At 39.1% G+C, this 17,430-nt stretch overlaps 1 protein-coding gene across 5 annotated transcripts in view; it reads right to left on the bottom strand.

The window, feature by feature from the left end:
- Nucleotides 1–17,430, bottom strand: part of col4a6 (collagen, type IV, alpha 6) — a 123,384-nt gene that overhangs the window by 32,024 nt on the left and 73,930 nt on the right. For all 5 annotated transcript variants that reach the window (XM_017699680.2, XM_017699681.2, XM_017699679.2 and 2 more), the window contains exons 5-11: nt 4,210–4,344; nt 3,955–3,999; nt 2,979–3,095; nt 2,781–2,840; nt 2,109–2,171; nt 1,938–1,973; nt 1,043–1,084 (exon numbers count right to left, since the gene is read on the bottom strand). In XM_017699680.2, coding sequence (XP_017555169.1) covers nt 1,043–1,084; nt 1,938–1,973; nt 2,109–2,171; nt 2,781–2,840; nt 2,979–3,095; nt 3,955–3,999; nt 4,210–4,344 — 498 coding nt within the window. The remainder of the gene's footprint in view (nt 1–1,042; nt 1,085–1,937; nt 1,974–2,108; nt 2,172–2,780; nt 2,841–2,978; nt 3,096–3,954; nt 4,000–4,209; nt 4,345–17,430) is intronic.

The following is a 17,430-nucleotide window of genomic DNA, read 5'->3' on the forward strand; positions in this document are numbered from 1 at the left end:
CACTTGTTGCCTGCAGTGCTACTGATTGAGTACAAAATTGAGTACAAATACTGTATGTGCTGCACTTAAATTGTATCAAAACCCAATAACACTGCAGGTATTCTTCTGCATGTATGACTGTAAGAAAATTTAGTAACACTGTCCATTAATACCTATATATATATATATATATATATATACCAATTCATATCTATCAATTGTCTAAATATCATGTTAACTTCAGATATGCATGGCATTCACAGAAAGTGTTACACTTTTACATTCGTTAAAAGCAGCAGTCATAAGCAAACTGCTTGAAAACAAGGGAGGAAGGGTGATTCATGTATGGTAGAGACTGTTCAGAGAAGGAAAGTGTCATTCTAGCATGCATGAGATTCAATCAGAGCAGCCCTGATGCTTCCCTTAAACAGACTGAACCAAAAGTGCTAATGTGCCTACACTGAATGAAAGCTAGACAGTTAATGGTCAGTTGGCATGATGTCATGCAAACTGGTAACATTTGCCTTCATTCACCAGTCCCCACATTACCGCTATCTGGTTGAAACCCTGATCAAATACACATATTTTCATTGCGGTTTCATGAACATGGATTAAGCCTAGTATAGGACTAAATTGTAACATAAATCACTAAAATATACTATTTAAAAGTCTAATTAGCCTGGTATAAATCTTATTCTTTGGTATTTGAGCTTTGTTTATCACATCAAGAAGCTGTCTCACTGAAGACAATTTTCATGATGAAACTGAAAAGCTGACACACTGTAGTCTCTGAATAATTGATTGGTCAAAGGCAGATGGTTTATGTGCACAAAGAAGGTATCAATAAAATAATTTACATCACATGCAATACCATCCCATGCCAATACACTGAGCAAGCACATACACACTCATGCATGAATACATCCCTATACAGTTCAAGATTTCTGCACACATCAGCTCATGAAGAAATAGACAGTTAGTATATCAAATCCAAAAAAAGTCAAATGGTAAATCTATCAAAACAGATGAGATGTTTGTTGGCGTTGGTGACTAAAACAGTTACCTTCTCTCCTGTCTCTCCTTGGTAACCCTGGCCAGGGTTTCCCTAGAAAATAAGCAGAAAGGTTGGACACCCATCTATGAGTAATCATTTTGTACAATTACTATGGTTGGATTTCTTCTCCTTACATTTGCTTACAAGGTGACTAGATGTCAGTGTTTTACTGAAGAGTCTGTTAATGAGTTTGACTGAAACTACAGTATGATGAATACATGTTCTAAAATTAATTTGTTTGTTCATAAATCACTAGTCCTGTACATTATTATTTAATTATTTAGCGCCCTCTTCTGGAAAACCAGGGCAATTGTAATGTATGGGGAAAAAAACAGGAAGCTAAGCATCAGAAGCAAGCAATAAGCTGGACTTAAGCACACTGATATTCTATGATTTGTAGAAGAATGAATTTTATGTTTACAATGTAACATTACGTTTAATATTAAGGAGTAATATGTTCAGTTCAGTTAGAATGAAAGTACTCTTGGAAATTGCAGGTAGGTCTGTTCTCACTTTGTATCACTATTCCATTCTTTTTCTGTAAGTTATGTTCTGTTATTATACTATATGTGTATATTAAGTATGTTATGTTGTATATTCTTAATTCTAACAGCTTTAGATCTCAAATATATGACCTGTTTTTCACAACATCCCTCACACACCTATTAAGTTACACTCTCTTCATTCTGAAAGGCCATTAAGAAAAGCTCTGTAATGATGCAATCTCCATCCAGAAGACTATGGCCCTGAATTAGAACGAGCAAACTGTTTTAGCTTAGTTTAGGTTGCACCCACTGAGGAATTGTAGGGCAAAGGAGTGTGGATTAATTTAATGCAGTGCAGCTGTCATTAGATTCTCAAAGAAAAACTCAAATACTGAGGTAAATGCAAAGTTACAACTTACTGTTGGCCCAGGAAGACCAGATGGACCAGGAGGGCCCTAAAGTAAGAGAGAGAGACAAACAGAGAGAACACATGTATTAGTCGATATTACAGGTAGATATAATAGGCAATTATCTCAGTATCTGGTATGCATGGCTGTGCTCTCCCAGCAAAATAAGAATAGGGTACATACAGGGTAACCGATGGGACCAGTGGGACCAATTGGACCAATTGGACCAGGAGCACCAGGAGGACCCTAAAGCAAAAACCAAGTTGGATGGAGGTAAGTGTGGAAAGTCCAGTACATACCAGCACAATGAGATAAAATTTAGATTTAATGTTCTTACTGTATTGCATTTTTTGAATTACCTGTGGACCTCCAGTAGATTTATAGTATTCCAGATACTAGGGCTGTCCCTATCAACTATTTTAGTAAATGAATAACCAATTAATTATTTCAATGATTAATCCAGTTATCTAAAAAGAGAATAAATTCTATATAAAATTAAAACAAAAACTGCACATAAATGGGTCCATCAGACTCTGGTTCTTACTGTGAGAGCAGCAGAAGAAGTCAAAATATTCCTTATCATAATGCCACTTGCCAACAGATCTTGGCCAATTCATTGAGAATGTAAATTTCACTGAGTGATTTTTTGATTGAGTAATTGTGACAGCCTTATTCCATGACTACCGGTATTCATTTGCTTTTACAAACTTAACTAGACATCTAACAAACTATAATTTGTTTTGGAGCAATAGCAACTGTAGTGTGCACATCAGCTTATAGATGGTATGAACCTGAACTTTAATGTACAAACAGCATCAGTAAGAAAAAAAGTGCTCATTGTGAATGGCGTGTTACCGTGATGTCTATATTAATATACACGGGTTCTCCTTTTTGCCCTTTGATGCCAGGTAAACCCTAAAACAAACAAACAAACAAACAAACAGAAAAAGAACCGTCAAGGCTGTTATGTGATATTAAAAAAGAGGAGTTGTGGGTGAAAAGAACTAGTCCTGAACAGTGAATGACTATAATAAGCCCACTCTGCATACTCACTGGGGCTCCAGGTCTGCCAGGTAGGCCTGGGAAGCCTGGAAAGCTGGGATCACCCTGTGTTCCATTGCAGCCATCAGCTCCTGGAAGTCCTCGTGGCCCTTCCTGGCCAGGGTGACCCTGTGGAAGCATTAAACTATGATTCCGGAACTGGACTGCTGCCATCCTGGGTGTTTTTTAGGTCTGACCATCACTGTGGCAGAGACTGACTGATTCCAAGCACAGTACACAATTAAATAAAGTGTCCACTCATTAGTTTTACTTCTGTGGCTACGTAATTTGCAAGAAGTGAAAGACTTTTTAATATAGCAAATAGCAGTGCAAATTTCAGTTTAGTGCAGCTGCTTGTCTGGAAATTAAAGCTAAGAGAGGTGGGATGGTACCTAAAGGAATACAGCATTCTGCCACATTAGTAGTATATGGGCAATTATCATTTTCCTGTACAAGAAGGCAACAGAAAACCTGTTAACTCAAAACACCCTTAACAAATAAGCCAATGGACTGTTTTCAGTTAAAATATGCTCTGTTCTTTATCTGAGATCAGGGAACCCCATCAAACCACTTTTTCTTTTTACGAAACTGATACTGATGTTAATCTTGAGTACTGGCCCATACTGGTCTGATATTTCTTCTTTAAAGACTACCAAGCTTTAAAATTAGCTGTTCTTTATTTGAAGCAGTTCACGTAAGATGATTTTCTAAACGTAAGTAGTAGTATTGCTCAAACTACTCAAACTCTCTATTACCATCCAAAAAGAAATACACAACTAACAACTTCATACAATGTGAGTGAGTGCTTTATCAGGCAAGATTTCTTACAGGACTGAATCAGATATCTTATGATTTCCAATCCAGCATTTCCTACTGACATCAGGCCCATACTGATACGCCAACTCTATGCTAGAGTATTCCTTTAACTATCTTAGTTAATTGGGACAAGATCCTGGATCTGCATTTTGAGAACAGTATGTTTACTTACTGGAACACCATCAGTACCCGGAAATCCAGGAACACCCATCGGACCCTGTCCAAAAAATGTAAAATCAGGTATTGAGGAACAGCCTCACAGAAATGTGTGACATAAACTGCTTCTAATTACACTCCACACAAACAAGACTCAAAGGTCCCGCGTGAAGGATGTATATAAAAATGACAAATCTCTCTTGGCACATATCCTGTAAGTGAATACACTAGTGAGTCAGCAGCTGTGTATTCCATATACAGATGATCTCACCTTGTCCCCTTTTGGTCCAGAAGGCCCTGATCGACCCACATGACCTCTTTCTCCTTTAGGTCCCACAGGCCCTGGTGCACCACCAAGGCCCTCAGGTCCACCGGGTCCCACTGGCCCCAAGGGCCCAGGGCGACCCTAACAGGAAGAGAAAACAGGTCAAAACAGAGAAAAAGCTTGCTACTGAACGTGCTTTCTGTTATTTTTTTGTTGAATACATGGGACAAGCTCAAGCACATATCTAGATGTCCTGACAGTGCTACACCATAATACTAACTGGGAGACATTATCTGTCATCACTTCTGGGGGCCATCCTCGCAGAAATGTACAGCCTTTTGTACTCAATTATAAGGCAGATCTATCCTTTGGCATGACAGTTATCATTTGTGGCAACACAGGGCTAATTAAAGTTGATGTTTCTCACAGGTTTGAAATTAATCAGAGAAAAGCATTTATTTGGAGTTAAAATTCAAATACATACATACATACATATGCATATATATATATATATATATATATATATATATATATATATGATTTGATTTACAATGATGCTTTAAAATTCAATAAGCCCGATTCTTTTTTTCACCTGCAGACACACATGAACACACACATCTACACACTCACACACACTGAATTAACAAGTGCTTTTGTCTGCACTTGTGGCAGTGAGACTAAATGTCTCTGATAGCTGGTAGTAAAAGGAATGCTGGAGGTCATGAGTGTGGTGTGGAGGTCACAGCAGAGCACCTGGATTGAGGTGTCCTCCAGACAAAAAAGCACTGTCCACTTATTATGGCATTGTGATGGCCCCCAAAGATAAAAGAGTGGCTCCTGTCTTACATACTGTAGCTATGTCTGTCTAACTGGCAGTTATTCTTTTGTCTGATTCAAATGGTGGTGGGTGTAATGATTTATGATTTGTTCTAAAGTTGCAGCAAACAAAAGATTAACTGATATATTAGTGGATCACTATAGCTCAATAGCTGTTCGAACTACTACAGAAGTAACTTGCCCAGCTGGCACGAATATTAAATTTCCTCTTAAACTCTAAGGGTCCATATGTGGACTCGTCACCTTTTGGGAGCGTGTGTTCAGAATGCAAATAAACAGGTATTCAGATAATTTTTCAAAATGTCTACATAATTAAATTAAGAAATATATGAAGTCAATCAGAGTGAAATGCTCCATTCTAAAGAAACAGTGAGCACTGCAGTGGTGGTAACAGGATGTCTGAAGAGTTTAATGCCTCCAAAAGCTACATCACTGAAAATTATGATATGACACATTTATGGATATATGTTGCCTGGTACCTGAGATGTTATTTTGTTTTTGAGTTAAAGTTTCGGCCTAAATCATATTTTTTAAAGTTATTCATGCTTTTTTTAATCAACCAGTATTTTACCATGATCAACATTATTATTATTTATTACTTGCCTTGCAGACATAGCAAAATCTGCTTCCTATCACCACCACTGTAAAGACATCCAATGTCTGGTTAATTTCTCTACAGTGATCCATTTCTCATCAAATCACTCGGAAAAACTTTAATTACACCTAAGCGATTATATTACACCATCATTTTGAAAAATGGGGAATTTACCTTTAATGAGGTAAAAAAAAGATCTGTGTAGTTTGTCTGAATAAACTACAGAGTACAATCTGCTATTATTTTCACTCACAAGGATTTTGTCTTTAATAATTAATGATATATGGATATCACATCACCAAAGTCAAAACCTCATATCTTCAAAATGCTTCCTTCACTGGAGAACAAAATAATGGTCTTGTAATCGGAATGTACATCAATGTAACACATTCTATTTCTGTTGGTCTATTCACAAAATGTAAAGAGTGGCTAGTATATGCAAGCAGTATAAATTGAATAAATAAATAAATGAATATGAGCTTTTGATGCCAGCAGTTATATGCTACACTCTCCTGATGCAAGCAAAAAAAAAAAAAAGTTGAGAAACCACTTGTAATTCCTACACCCTACCACATGGTGGGGATATTAGGTAACAGTATAATTTTCCTACACAGCATCTCCTGCTAAAAGCATGTTTGACATGCAGCAATAAAAGTGAGAGGTTATTTATTGCTGTTGGGAGTTTCTCTCTGAGCTGCAGTGAAGACTGACAGATGCTTGTTAGCTCATTTTGAAATCCACACTAAGGCAGGGAGAGTGTGTGAGTGTAGGGTGGAGGGAAGGTGGAGTCACTAAGGACGACCTGTTGTCAGGCTTCACTCATGTCTGCCTGTCAAAGAGGAGTGGGTGCATTCCACATAAACTCTCTCTCTCTGTCTCCCTCTCTCTCACACACAAGACTAAACTCACAGACTACAAGAGATTCACACCCTACAATTAATGCCTGGCAGGGAGAGACAGAATTAGGTGTAATTTGAAGGGCCACCTGGTTCCAGCGAGGGCCAAGCTGAGCTTCCAGACACACAGGCCAGGAGGGGAGAGGAAGCCCTGGTCACAGCAATCCCGCCAGACCATCCATTACTCACAATTACCACCCTGCAACCTGACTCTGACTTTGAAAATGAGCTCCAGTGCACAATGTGCTCTCTCCTTCGGTAGTGTTGCTGGGTTCACTGCATTAAACCTACGGCATGAAATCAACATTATTTCTAAAAAAAAAAAAAAAAGAGAGGTAGTCCATGATTTGCATAACAGTACACAACAAATATATTGTTGTTATAGATATAGTCAAAGTAGTTATAGATACACTACTATAGATACACAACAGCCCATAGTCTTGTACAGCTTCATGACTGCTTGATCATTAGCAGATAAGTTGAGTTTGGTGTGAATCAGATCAGGGAGAACACTGGGAGAGAGAATAACTTGGCAAAACATATGAAGTGATACATTTTCACAATACATGATATGTAACATGAAGTTTGCTTTTCTGCAGTTTGTGAAAAACTGAGTACAACAATTTTTGTTAATTTGCAAAAAATAAACTATTTAAGAAGGAGCAGGGGGAAAAGTCAAGCAATTGATAAAAATATAGTGAAGGACCCATATTTTACATTTTTCAACTTCTTTCAATAATTTTCCAACTTCTCTTTATCCATTAGAATTAAACTGGCTGTGTTTGTTACTGTGCCTCTAAGACTGATTTAAGATAAATGAGCTCTGTTCTGATTGACTGCCCTTCATTCAAAAAGCACTCAGAGGTGAAAAACTCTTTCAATGTGAGTGGATGGGGCCAAACTGCTAAACTGAATAGGTGGATTAGAGTTTCCATGATATGGGCCCTTTAATACCAAGAGTTGCTACTACGTATGTAGTTTACACTGTTATTATGCACTATTTGTTGTTGTCTATAGACTGTCTATAACTGATTTAACTCTTTAGTACACAGACAGCTGTTAATTGAGGTTCTGATACCAACGAAACAGTACAGTGCATTATGATGTAATTCAACATGATAATAATGGTAACAATATTGCTCAAGCCTAGCTCTAGGCCTTAGGACCCCTGCATGACATCAAAGTCGTTCATTGCATTCAATTGCACCCAATATGTTTTAGAAGTAAATTGCATGTTTCACCTTGGATGTATTATAAATATATAAACAAATTATAAATATAGCTAAAAAAAATTGAAAAATTGATCCGCTAAACCCAAACAAGCAGTTTTAAACGATGGTCTTTGACTAAGACTCTTGTAGCAAGCTGTAGAAACTTTTGCATATTGTCTATACTTCATCAGATGACTCAGCTGTTAACAATGACTCCCATTTCTATAGTACAGGGTGCAGTGACTAGAAAGAGAAAAGAGCTGGGAGAAGCTCCCTCTTGAACCAGACCTCTAAATTACCTCAATAAACACTGCCTCTTGATATGGTGTGATAAATGCTTAACAAGCTTGAACACAGCAAGGCAGACACAGAACGTCGGCACAGTGTATCCACCTGACGAGCTTGGATTTCTAACACCCTCACATCACATGCATTAGCAAGAAAGCAACACACTGAATTTACTGACATTGAATGTGGATAATACTGACATATCAATAAAATATTTATGCCGAAGTAAAAATAAGTAAACACAGCCTCTACAGAGAACACATTTTAATGCACAATTACTGCTATTTTGCTGAATTGAACATACTGGGAAAAAAATAAAACACGTAGCCTAAACTTAGCAAGTAGAAACAATGGACTAACATTTCCAGAAGCATTAAAGACAAAAAGAATAAGCCCATATTCAGATATTGGATTATTATTCTCTTTCTGTTTCAAGCTGGAAGAGCCACTCTCAAACCTGGCTGTAAACCTGGGTCATTACACAATGATGACCCCCAAGGCACAGCTGCCATTGTGAAGAATTTCTTTTAAAAACCTGCAGAGAGTCTTGGTAACTGGTTGCCTACATCAGTGTACTTTTCTTCTGGCATTAGACTTTTCAAATTATATGTGCTGTTACAGCTCATCTAGTTGCTTCTTTAATCTACTAGTTTTTCTAAACTATCATCTGGCCCTAGTTCTCAGGTCACCCTGAGCTGTCTGTGGTTGTAAATACCACAGAGAAGACATGGTGACCATACAGGGGCAAATATTCACAAGGCTGTCAACAGCAATGGCAAACTCTTGAGGAAGAAACAAACTTCATCAGTCTCATACATAACTACCTTATCAGTTTATACTTTATGCTATATGTCATCTTGCCTTTTTGTTCTGCGAGCTCTCATTTATTGTGTAATCTCTGTAAATCATTTTGACTTTGTTTAAAATAAGAAAAAAATCCAGCAGTATTCCAGATATTATGTTAGTTAGATGCCATGACCAAATTCACAAATGTACTGCAGTGATACTTTCACAGTGATGTCTTTAAATAAATCTTCTTCCTGACTGTAATAAAATTGAACCACTGCTTTATTGCCTTCAGCCCAGCATTGGTATACAAAGCATTACATGGGATAAGTCCTGGTTAAGGAGATGTGCAGAAACTACCCAGGATTTAACAATCTTTCCAGAAAAAAAAAAAAAAGCAGCAACAGACAGTGATGAAGTGGGTTATATAGCAACATGTAAGTATTTGCATTTATGCTGTTTGTTTTGGCTGAATAAAAAACATTCCTGTATCAGTTGTACAAAACACCTTCCAGCAATGCTGTAGTTACAGTTGCAGAGAACTCCAGAGTTTCTGTGGCGAATTGAGAAAGATAAATTTCGCCTGCATGTCTCACCATGTCTGATTATTAAATTCATTACACACACCGCTTCGGGGGACTCCAAAACATCACTTATGAAACATATTTTGAAACTGTTCAGGTATTTACTCTGGTTTACAACCTGAGCAATGAACCAAAATAATCTGTTCAGGTTCCTGCTGTTAATTGTTGCCATTTGGCTCCATCTTACTAATTTCTTCTGGGATGATTTAGTTGGAAGCTATACTGAAACGGTCACTAAAATTTCAGGTGTATCTTGAAAGGTAATTTTGATGCAAACATACCAAAGTAACTATTTAAATAACCATTAACACCGATGTGTTTGTGTTAGAAATGCAACACTAATTTGTACAGTTTTGCACCATGATATAATTTTCACTTTATAAGTAAAAAGAAATGCTAACATTAATTTTATTATTATTTTTTGGCCCAGTTGTGTTCTTATATAGATTTCATTCCACTTTGCCAAGACATCTTATATAATACAAAATGTATAAGAGTCATGCGATCAAGTCAAATCGATCATGTGGTTTTTCTAAGTGAAAATAAGCACATGCTCTCTAAAGAGAACACACTTTTGTATTTTATTGCACATTTACTGTTCTGCTGAGTTAGGTGAATTTAACATATTGAGGAAAAAAATAAAACAAAGTGTGTCCTATGTTAAAAACTAGGGATGCACTGATATCAGTTTTTCAGGCCGATGTAATCGCTGATCCTGAGTCTGATACCACACTGAGTATCCTTCTTAGAATTGGGTAGTCATTAGTGTAAATGAGTGCAATGTATTTTAAAAATACCTCTCCATGGATCACCACCTTATCATGGTGGAGGGGTTTGCATGCTTGAATGATCCTAGGAGCTATGTTGTCTGGAGCAAAGCTCTTGGTAGGATCTCCCATGGCAAACTGGTCCTAGGTGACAGGTCAGACAAAGAGTGATCCAAAATTCCCCTATGAAAATAATGAAAGAACGAGACTTGTGTACCCTGCCCGGATCAGGGTTACCGGGGCCCCACCCTGGAGCCAGGCCTGGGGGAGGGGCTTGCCAGCGAGCGTTTGGTGGCCGGGCATTAACTCATGGTGCCCGGCCGGGCCCAGCCCGAAGGGGTTACATGAGTCCCCCCTCCCATCGGTGGTAGTAGTAGAGGTTCGGTGCTTTGTGGATCGGGCAGTGTCTGAAGGCGTGGGCCTTGGCGTTCTGATCCTCGGTTGCTGACTGGTTTTTGGAACTTGGAATGTTACCTCACTGGCGGGGAAGGAGCCTGAGTTGGTGCGCAAGGTTGAGAGATACCGGCTAGATATAGTTGGGCTCACTTCAACACACAGCTTGGGCTCTGGGTCCAATCTCCTTGAGAGGGGCTGGACTTTATTCTTTTCTGGGGTTGCCCATTGTGAGAGGCGGCAGGCAGGTGTGGGCTTTCTCATACCCTCTCGACTCACTGCCTGTATGTTGAGGTTTTCTCCGGTGGACGAGAGGGTAGCTTCCCTATGCCTTTGTGTTGGAGAACGGGTCCTGACTGCTGTCTGTGCTTATGCACCGAATAGCAGTTCAGAGAACCCAGCCTTCTTAGAGTCCTTGGGAAGGACGCTTGAAAGTGCTCCTCCTGGAGACTCTATTGCCCTACTGGGGGACTTCAACACTCACGTGGGCAATGACAGTGTGACCTGGAGGGGTGTGATTGGGAAGAATGGCCTCTCTGATCTGAACTCGAGTGGTGTTCAGTTTTTGGACTTCTGTGCAAACCACAGTTTGTCCATCACAAACACCATGTTTGAACACAAGGATGTCCATAAGTGCACATGGCACTAGGACACCCTAGGCTGCAGTTCAAAAAAACAGGTCAGAACCAGATTGATCTTCAACTCACACCTCTGTCAGAACTTTGACCAGATATCAGGGGAGGTGGGGGACATTGACTCAGAATGGGCCATGTTCCGCTCCTCCATTGTTGAAGCGGCTGAGGTAACCGCAAGGTAGTTGGTGCCTGTCGGGGCGGTAATCCTCAAACCCGGTGGTGGACAGCCCAGGTGAGAGATGCCGTCAAGCTGAAGAAGGAGTCCTACCGGGCATGGTTGGCCTGTGGGACACCAGAGGCAGCTGGCAAGTACCAACAGGCCAAGGAGCAGTGCGGGTTCCGCCCTGGTCGTGGAACACTGGACCAACTCTTCACCCTCTCCAGGATTCTGGAGGGCTCATGGGAGTTTGCCCAACCAGTCCACATGTGCTTTGTGGATCTGGAAAAGGCATTCGACTGTGTTCCCCGGGGTATTCTGTGGAAGGTGCTTCGGGAGTACGGGGTACATGTCTCTTTGCTACAAGCCATTCAGGCCCTGTACAAACAAAGCAGGAGTTTGGTTCACATGGCCCGCAGTAAGTCAGACTCATTCCCAGTGAGAGTTGGACTCTGTCGGGGCTGCCATTTGTCACCGATTCTATTCATAATTTTTATGGATAGAATTTCTAGGTGCAGTCAGGGGATGGAGGGTGTCCGGTTTGGTGACCTCAAGGTCACATCGCTGCTGTTCGCAGATGATGTGGTCCTATTGGGGACATCAGGCCGTGAACTTCAGCTTTTGCTGGATCAGTTTGCAGCCGAGTGTGAAGCAGCCGGGATGAGGATCAGTACCTCTAAATCCGAGACCATGGTTCTCAGGTAGAAAAGGGTGGAGAGCCCTCTCTGGGTCTGGGATAAGCTCTTGCTACAAGTGGAGGAGTTCAAGTATCTCGGGGTCTAGTGATGGTACAAGGGAGCGGGAGATTGACAGGTGGATTTGTGCTGGGTCAGCAGTGATGCGGGCTCTTTACCAGTCTGTTGTGGTAAAGAAAGAGCTGAGCCACAAGGCAAAGCTCTTGATTTACCGGTCGATCTACGTTCCTACCCTCACCTGTGGTCATGATCTTTGGGTAATGACCGAAAGAATAAGATTGCGAATACAAGCGGCCGAAATAAGTTTCCTCCGCAGGGTGTCTGGACTCTCCCTTAGAGATAGGCTGAGAAGTTCGGTCATCCGGGAGGGACTCGGAGTAGAGCCGCTGCTTCTTCACGTCGAGAGGAGCCAGTTGAGGTGGTTCGGGCATCTGGCTAGGATGCCTCCTGGACGCCTCCCTCGTGAGGTGTCACAGGCAAGTCCACCAGGGAGGAGTCCCCCCCCCCCCGGAGAGCTAGTGGAAGTGGCTGGGGAAAGGGAGGTCTGGGCCTCATTGCTTAAGATGCTGCCACCGCGACCCCGGAGAAGCGGAAGATGATGGATGGATGGTATTTTAAAAATTAAATAATTAAAATCTAGCTGATTTTAAATGAAGCATTAGCTAGCTATGGTTATGTTTGTGTGTTCAAAAATGGTCTAAAATCACCCAACGTATTCCTGGTGAGAATTTTCCAAGGCAGAATATTTAAAGTGAGTCTGTGAACACTAATGTACAGTACATGAGCATGGTATCAGACCTATATCCAATACCAGTATCAATGCATCCCTATTAAGAACAGCAAATAAATAGAAATCACGTATTAAAATTTGCAACATGTAAATGCAACATTTACTATGGATGTGTACCTATTTTCACTTAGAAAATCAACAAAATATGTCATTTGACTGGTAGTATTCAAACTTTTGCATACAACTGTATCTATAATAAAAACTATAATATATGGAAAATAACATTCTAGATCTAACTCTTTATATGTGACTCTGATTCATAGTGTGTATTGTCTTGTAACTGTTAATCATAACAAACTGTATCTTAATATGCTATCACCCTTGCTTTGTGTTTTAAACTATGAGAACACAGTGGTATTGTGCAATTGTCAGTTCTATCTCATGTCCTAGAGCATTCGTAATCAGAACCCCAGAACTTTTTGACCTTGTACCCACCCTTATCATAAAAGATGGCTCTTTTTTCTATGCAGTTGAAAAAAAAAAAGACTTCCAGCCACATTAACGTGCACTAGACTGCATCATTTGTGGCACAAATCCCCCTCCTCACAATGGACACAATAGAACCCATTCTGTGTGCTTAAGCCACCCGGCCTTACCGGCCCGGCTACCCAGTGCGTACCTCACTTCCTGTCCGCACAGCCAAGAGAATCCATGAGCCGACAGATTCCCTCTGGATCACTCCGCTCCATTCTGCTAGCCCTGAGGATTTGCTGGGACCCATTGTTCTTGGGCAGCGAGGCCCGGGAGATGATTTTAACTGTCACACCGCGTGCTCAGTGGCAGCAGTGATGGGCGCGGTGCAAGGAAACATTCAGCACCACCTCAGAGCAGGGCACAGCCAAGTTTGATTGATTCAGCCTTGATAACCCGATTTCTAGGGTCCCGGGCAACTGAGCCAACAGCACCAAGCAGAATAAAGGACAAAAAAATACAAACAAGTCTTTCTCACTCAGAAATGTGGCTACAGACAAGGCTTGTGATGCTGGCTATACTGATGGTGATTTAACTGTATTTTCTTAGATTTCAACAAACTAGAAAGAAAAAATATGTCATAATTGTATGCATAAACAATGGCATACAGGGTCACTGATGTAAAGCGTCACACTTTTTATCTGTGGTCATTTCTATGGCCTAAATCTTTTACTTTACTTGTCTGATTCTTTATTCGAGCACCTGAAAAGGTAAACAAATGCTGTGATAACATACATGAACAAAGTAAAGTGTTTTCTTTACAAAAGCTCTATGTTTCACTGTTTAACACTGTAAAGGTAAAAGCACTGGGGTTAATGTTAGGGTTAGGATGTATTCCAAATACAAATGCCTCAGAGATAACTCGGCAGCAGGAGGAGGGACAGTCCAGCTGTGTTTAGCTTGGAGATCTGGACTCCTATGTGTGTTTTGTTAATACGTTAGACATCATGATGAGAGTGTATCTGACTTTGTGTGTGTGTGTGTGTGTGTGTGAGAGTTCTTCATTGAAAACACACTGATAAAATGTGGAGTGCAGGCCTGGTCACCTTGTTTCAAGATTTTCCCACACACACCACTGACTGAGAAAGCCTAACTGAGAATAAACACACTTGTTCTTGTTGATTTTTGTCCTTTTACTGAACGTCATCATTCATACTTTCCACTTAATTAACGTTATATACAGATATATAATACAATAAAATAATAAGAAAGTAAATACCCTGTAAATAATATTTATATACTTAATGAATCTTCTGATGAACAATAGTTGCTGGCAACAGTTACTATACTTAGAAACATAATGCTATCACTGAATTAACAAATTACTAGCAAAGACATACATAATTAACCTCTTAATCTGTCACATGCAATCATTTGGGCACCCCTGGTAAAATTACATGTTTTGATGTTTCGTTTTAATTTAAATAAGTTAACACATCCTCTATAGGGAACACACTTCTACACATTTTAGTATACAATTACTGTTTATTTACTGAATCTAACATAATGGGGGTGGGTGGCCATAAAATGTGGCCATCAATATGTTACACTCTACAATTTGTCATTTTTAAGTGTGTACTCCATAGTTTCACTTATAAAATAAAGCCATGTAATTTGATCAGGGATGTCCAAACTTGTGCATCCAACTCTATACACTTCTCTTAAAAAACATGTTGCCAAAACATTTATAACTGGTAACAATGGTTACCAGTGTTTACATACTCTAAACTCACATACAGTTACCACAGTTCTACATCATAGACCTTTCCACATTAAAAAACAATTTCAACCATTTGAAAAGCAAACACTGTTTCCAGATTAGTGTGAAAGGGCAAGTTATGAAATATTGAAAGTTAAAGAAAACTACAAGTTTTCATGGATAAGGAAGATGAATTTCATCTGCAAGTCTTACCATGTTTGACTTTTCTCTGTTATGACAAAATAATTCTTCAGAATGAAGCAGATTTATTTGTAATGAATGCTATAAAGCATGATTCAAAAATAGAAAAACACAACACAGCAAGCAAAACTTACGACTCAAATGAAGGAGAAATTTAGAAACAATTTCTGTCAAGTGCACAAATCATTACAGCAATTTATTTCCATTACTCCAAGTTAAAAACTTTCTCCTACTTTTACCTAATCGCTGTTGCACTTCCACCAATACCCAATGGGTGGCAGTGTCACTTCCAAAAAGTGAGCATGTTCTTGGAAGCACAGGCTGATTCTGAATATTTTAATGAAACATCCTTTTGCTCTCCTTGACTTTGCCTGATCTGTAGCTTAAGGCCTCATTAAACTAAATGGGAGAGCTGACAATATTTGGATTCACATGGATACCAGATAAGGCAAAATAAAGGAAAGCAGAGAGGAAAGGATGTTTCATTAAAATATACACAATCAGTCTGTGCTTTCAAAAGCATGCTCACTTTCTGGAAAAGACACTGCCAGGAAAGAGATTTTCATTCATCTTTTTCAACATAGGAACAGTGCAGTCATCTACCATGAAATCAACGCTTATATACATACTAATGTGTATAACTGAATTTAATAGTAAATGCCCTTACTAACTCTGCACTAGATGACAGTTCAACACTGAAAATAAGAGTGATTCATTGAATTTAACTGTTTCAAATGTGTACATTATTTCCATATAATTAAAATACTGCATATTGCATCAGCATAATTATTTCCAGTTAAGCAAACTAAAAGACAGATCTGTGTTGATGTATTCTATGAATGTATAAAAATGTACACATTTAAATCAAATGCATTCAATGCATCAAATCTTTTTCAGCAGTCAGTCCATGGCTACAGTGTTCAGTTTCACAGTTTACAGTTTCATTTACTGTCTAAGCTGTTTTTACCTGAGAACTCTAGCAACTGAACTTTTCTCTACAGTTAGGATTACTAATGACATTAGCAATGATAAATATGATTTGGACAAATTCAAAATGCTCTGTTCTGGTTCCTCAGCTGTGTCATGTCTTTGCTAATTCCTTTTCTCACCTAGATCTTTACAGTAATAAGCGAATAGCACATTTTGAGAGACATAACTGCCAGACCAAGTCACTAACAAACAGAAAGTTTAAATAGATCATGAATCACAATGAAAAGCACATTTATTATAACTGATCTACCTGTAAATCATCATTATTTTCATTGTGAAGTCGGAAAACGTCAGTTTATTGGACATGTAATGTTCAAACTGTAATGTTTATTACCAATCAGTACAGAAGAAGAAATCTCGATATGAATGGCAGAGATGGGAGTGGCTACTTCATTTATGAGCTGAGAGAAAAACGTCAAAACATTTAATTTAGCCCTTATTGCACTGACCCTAACCATCCGTCTCGGTGTATTAAGTGGGTGCATAATGTCATTGGCATTGTCATTAGCTTGGGCAATCACAGCCGACAGCCAACATCACTGCACAAAATCAAACATTTTTCTGTCACTTTTGAGTTTTAATGGTTTGCATTATACACATGAGGAGGATAGTATGTATCAGCTTGATTTAGAGAACATAAGTAAACGCTTCTTTGTGCGACTCCACACTTAAGAAACTCCTCTTACATGGAATATAAGTGTTTCTACTGACATGTTGTTTAGCACAAGATTAACATAACCTGAGATCATTTATATGCTTCGCTTTACAAAATTTGAAAAGTGTTTTTTTTTTCTTTTACTTTTTTACTCTTTACTGATGCAGGAGCATGTGGTCAGTAAAAATAACTGACATGTCACATTCGGACACTGAGCAATGTCAGTAAAAATGACATTACACTACCATCTCCTACTCCTTACATTCTTAAAAACAATGGGCCTTCAAGGGTTCTTTAATAAAGAAAATGGTTCTACATAGAACCATGAACACTCAAAGAACCATTTGCATGATTAAAGGGTACGCTGCATCACGAAAGGGTTTTCAGATGGATCTGTTGTATGATATAGAATTTTACAATTGTTATGATATAAGCTTTTAACAATGGAAGAACCCTTTTTGGTGCTCGTATAAGCATTTTCAAAAAGGTTCCATACAGAACCATCTCCATAAAATTCTTCAGCAATCTGAAGAACCCTTTCACAATGTAATCACGCAAAGTGTTGTTTGAGTGTTTA

This window comes from Pygocentrus nattereri, chromosome 2, assembly GCF_015220715.1.
Source record: "Pygocentrus nattereri isolate fPygNat1 chromosome 2, fPygNat1.pri, whole genome shotgun sequence".
Taxonomy (NCBI): Eukaryota; Metazoa; Chordata; class Actinopteri; order Characiformes; family Serrasalmidae; genus Pygocentrus; species Pygocentrus nattereri.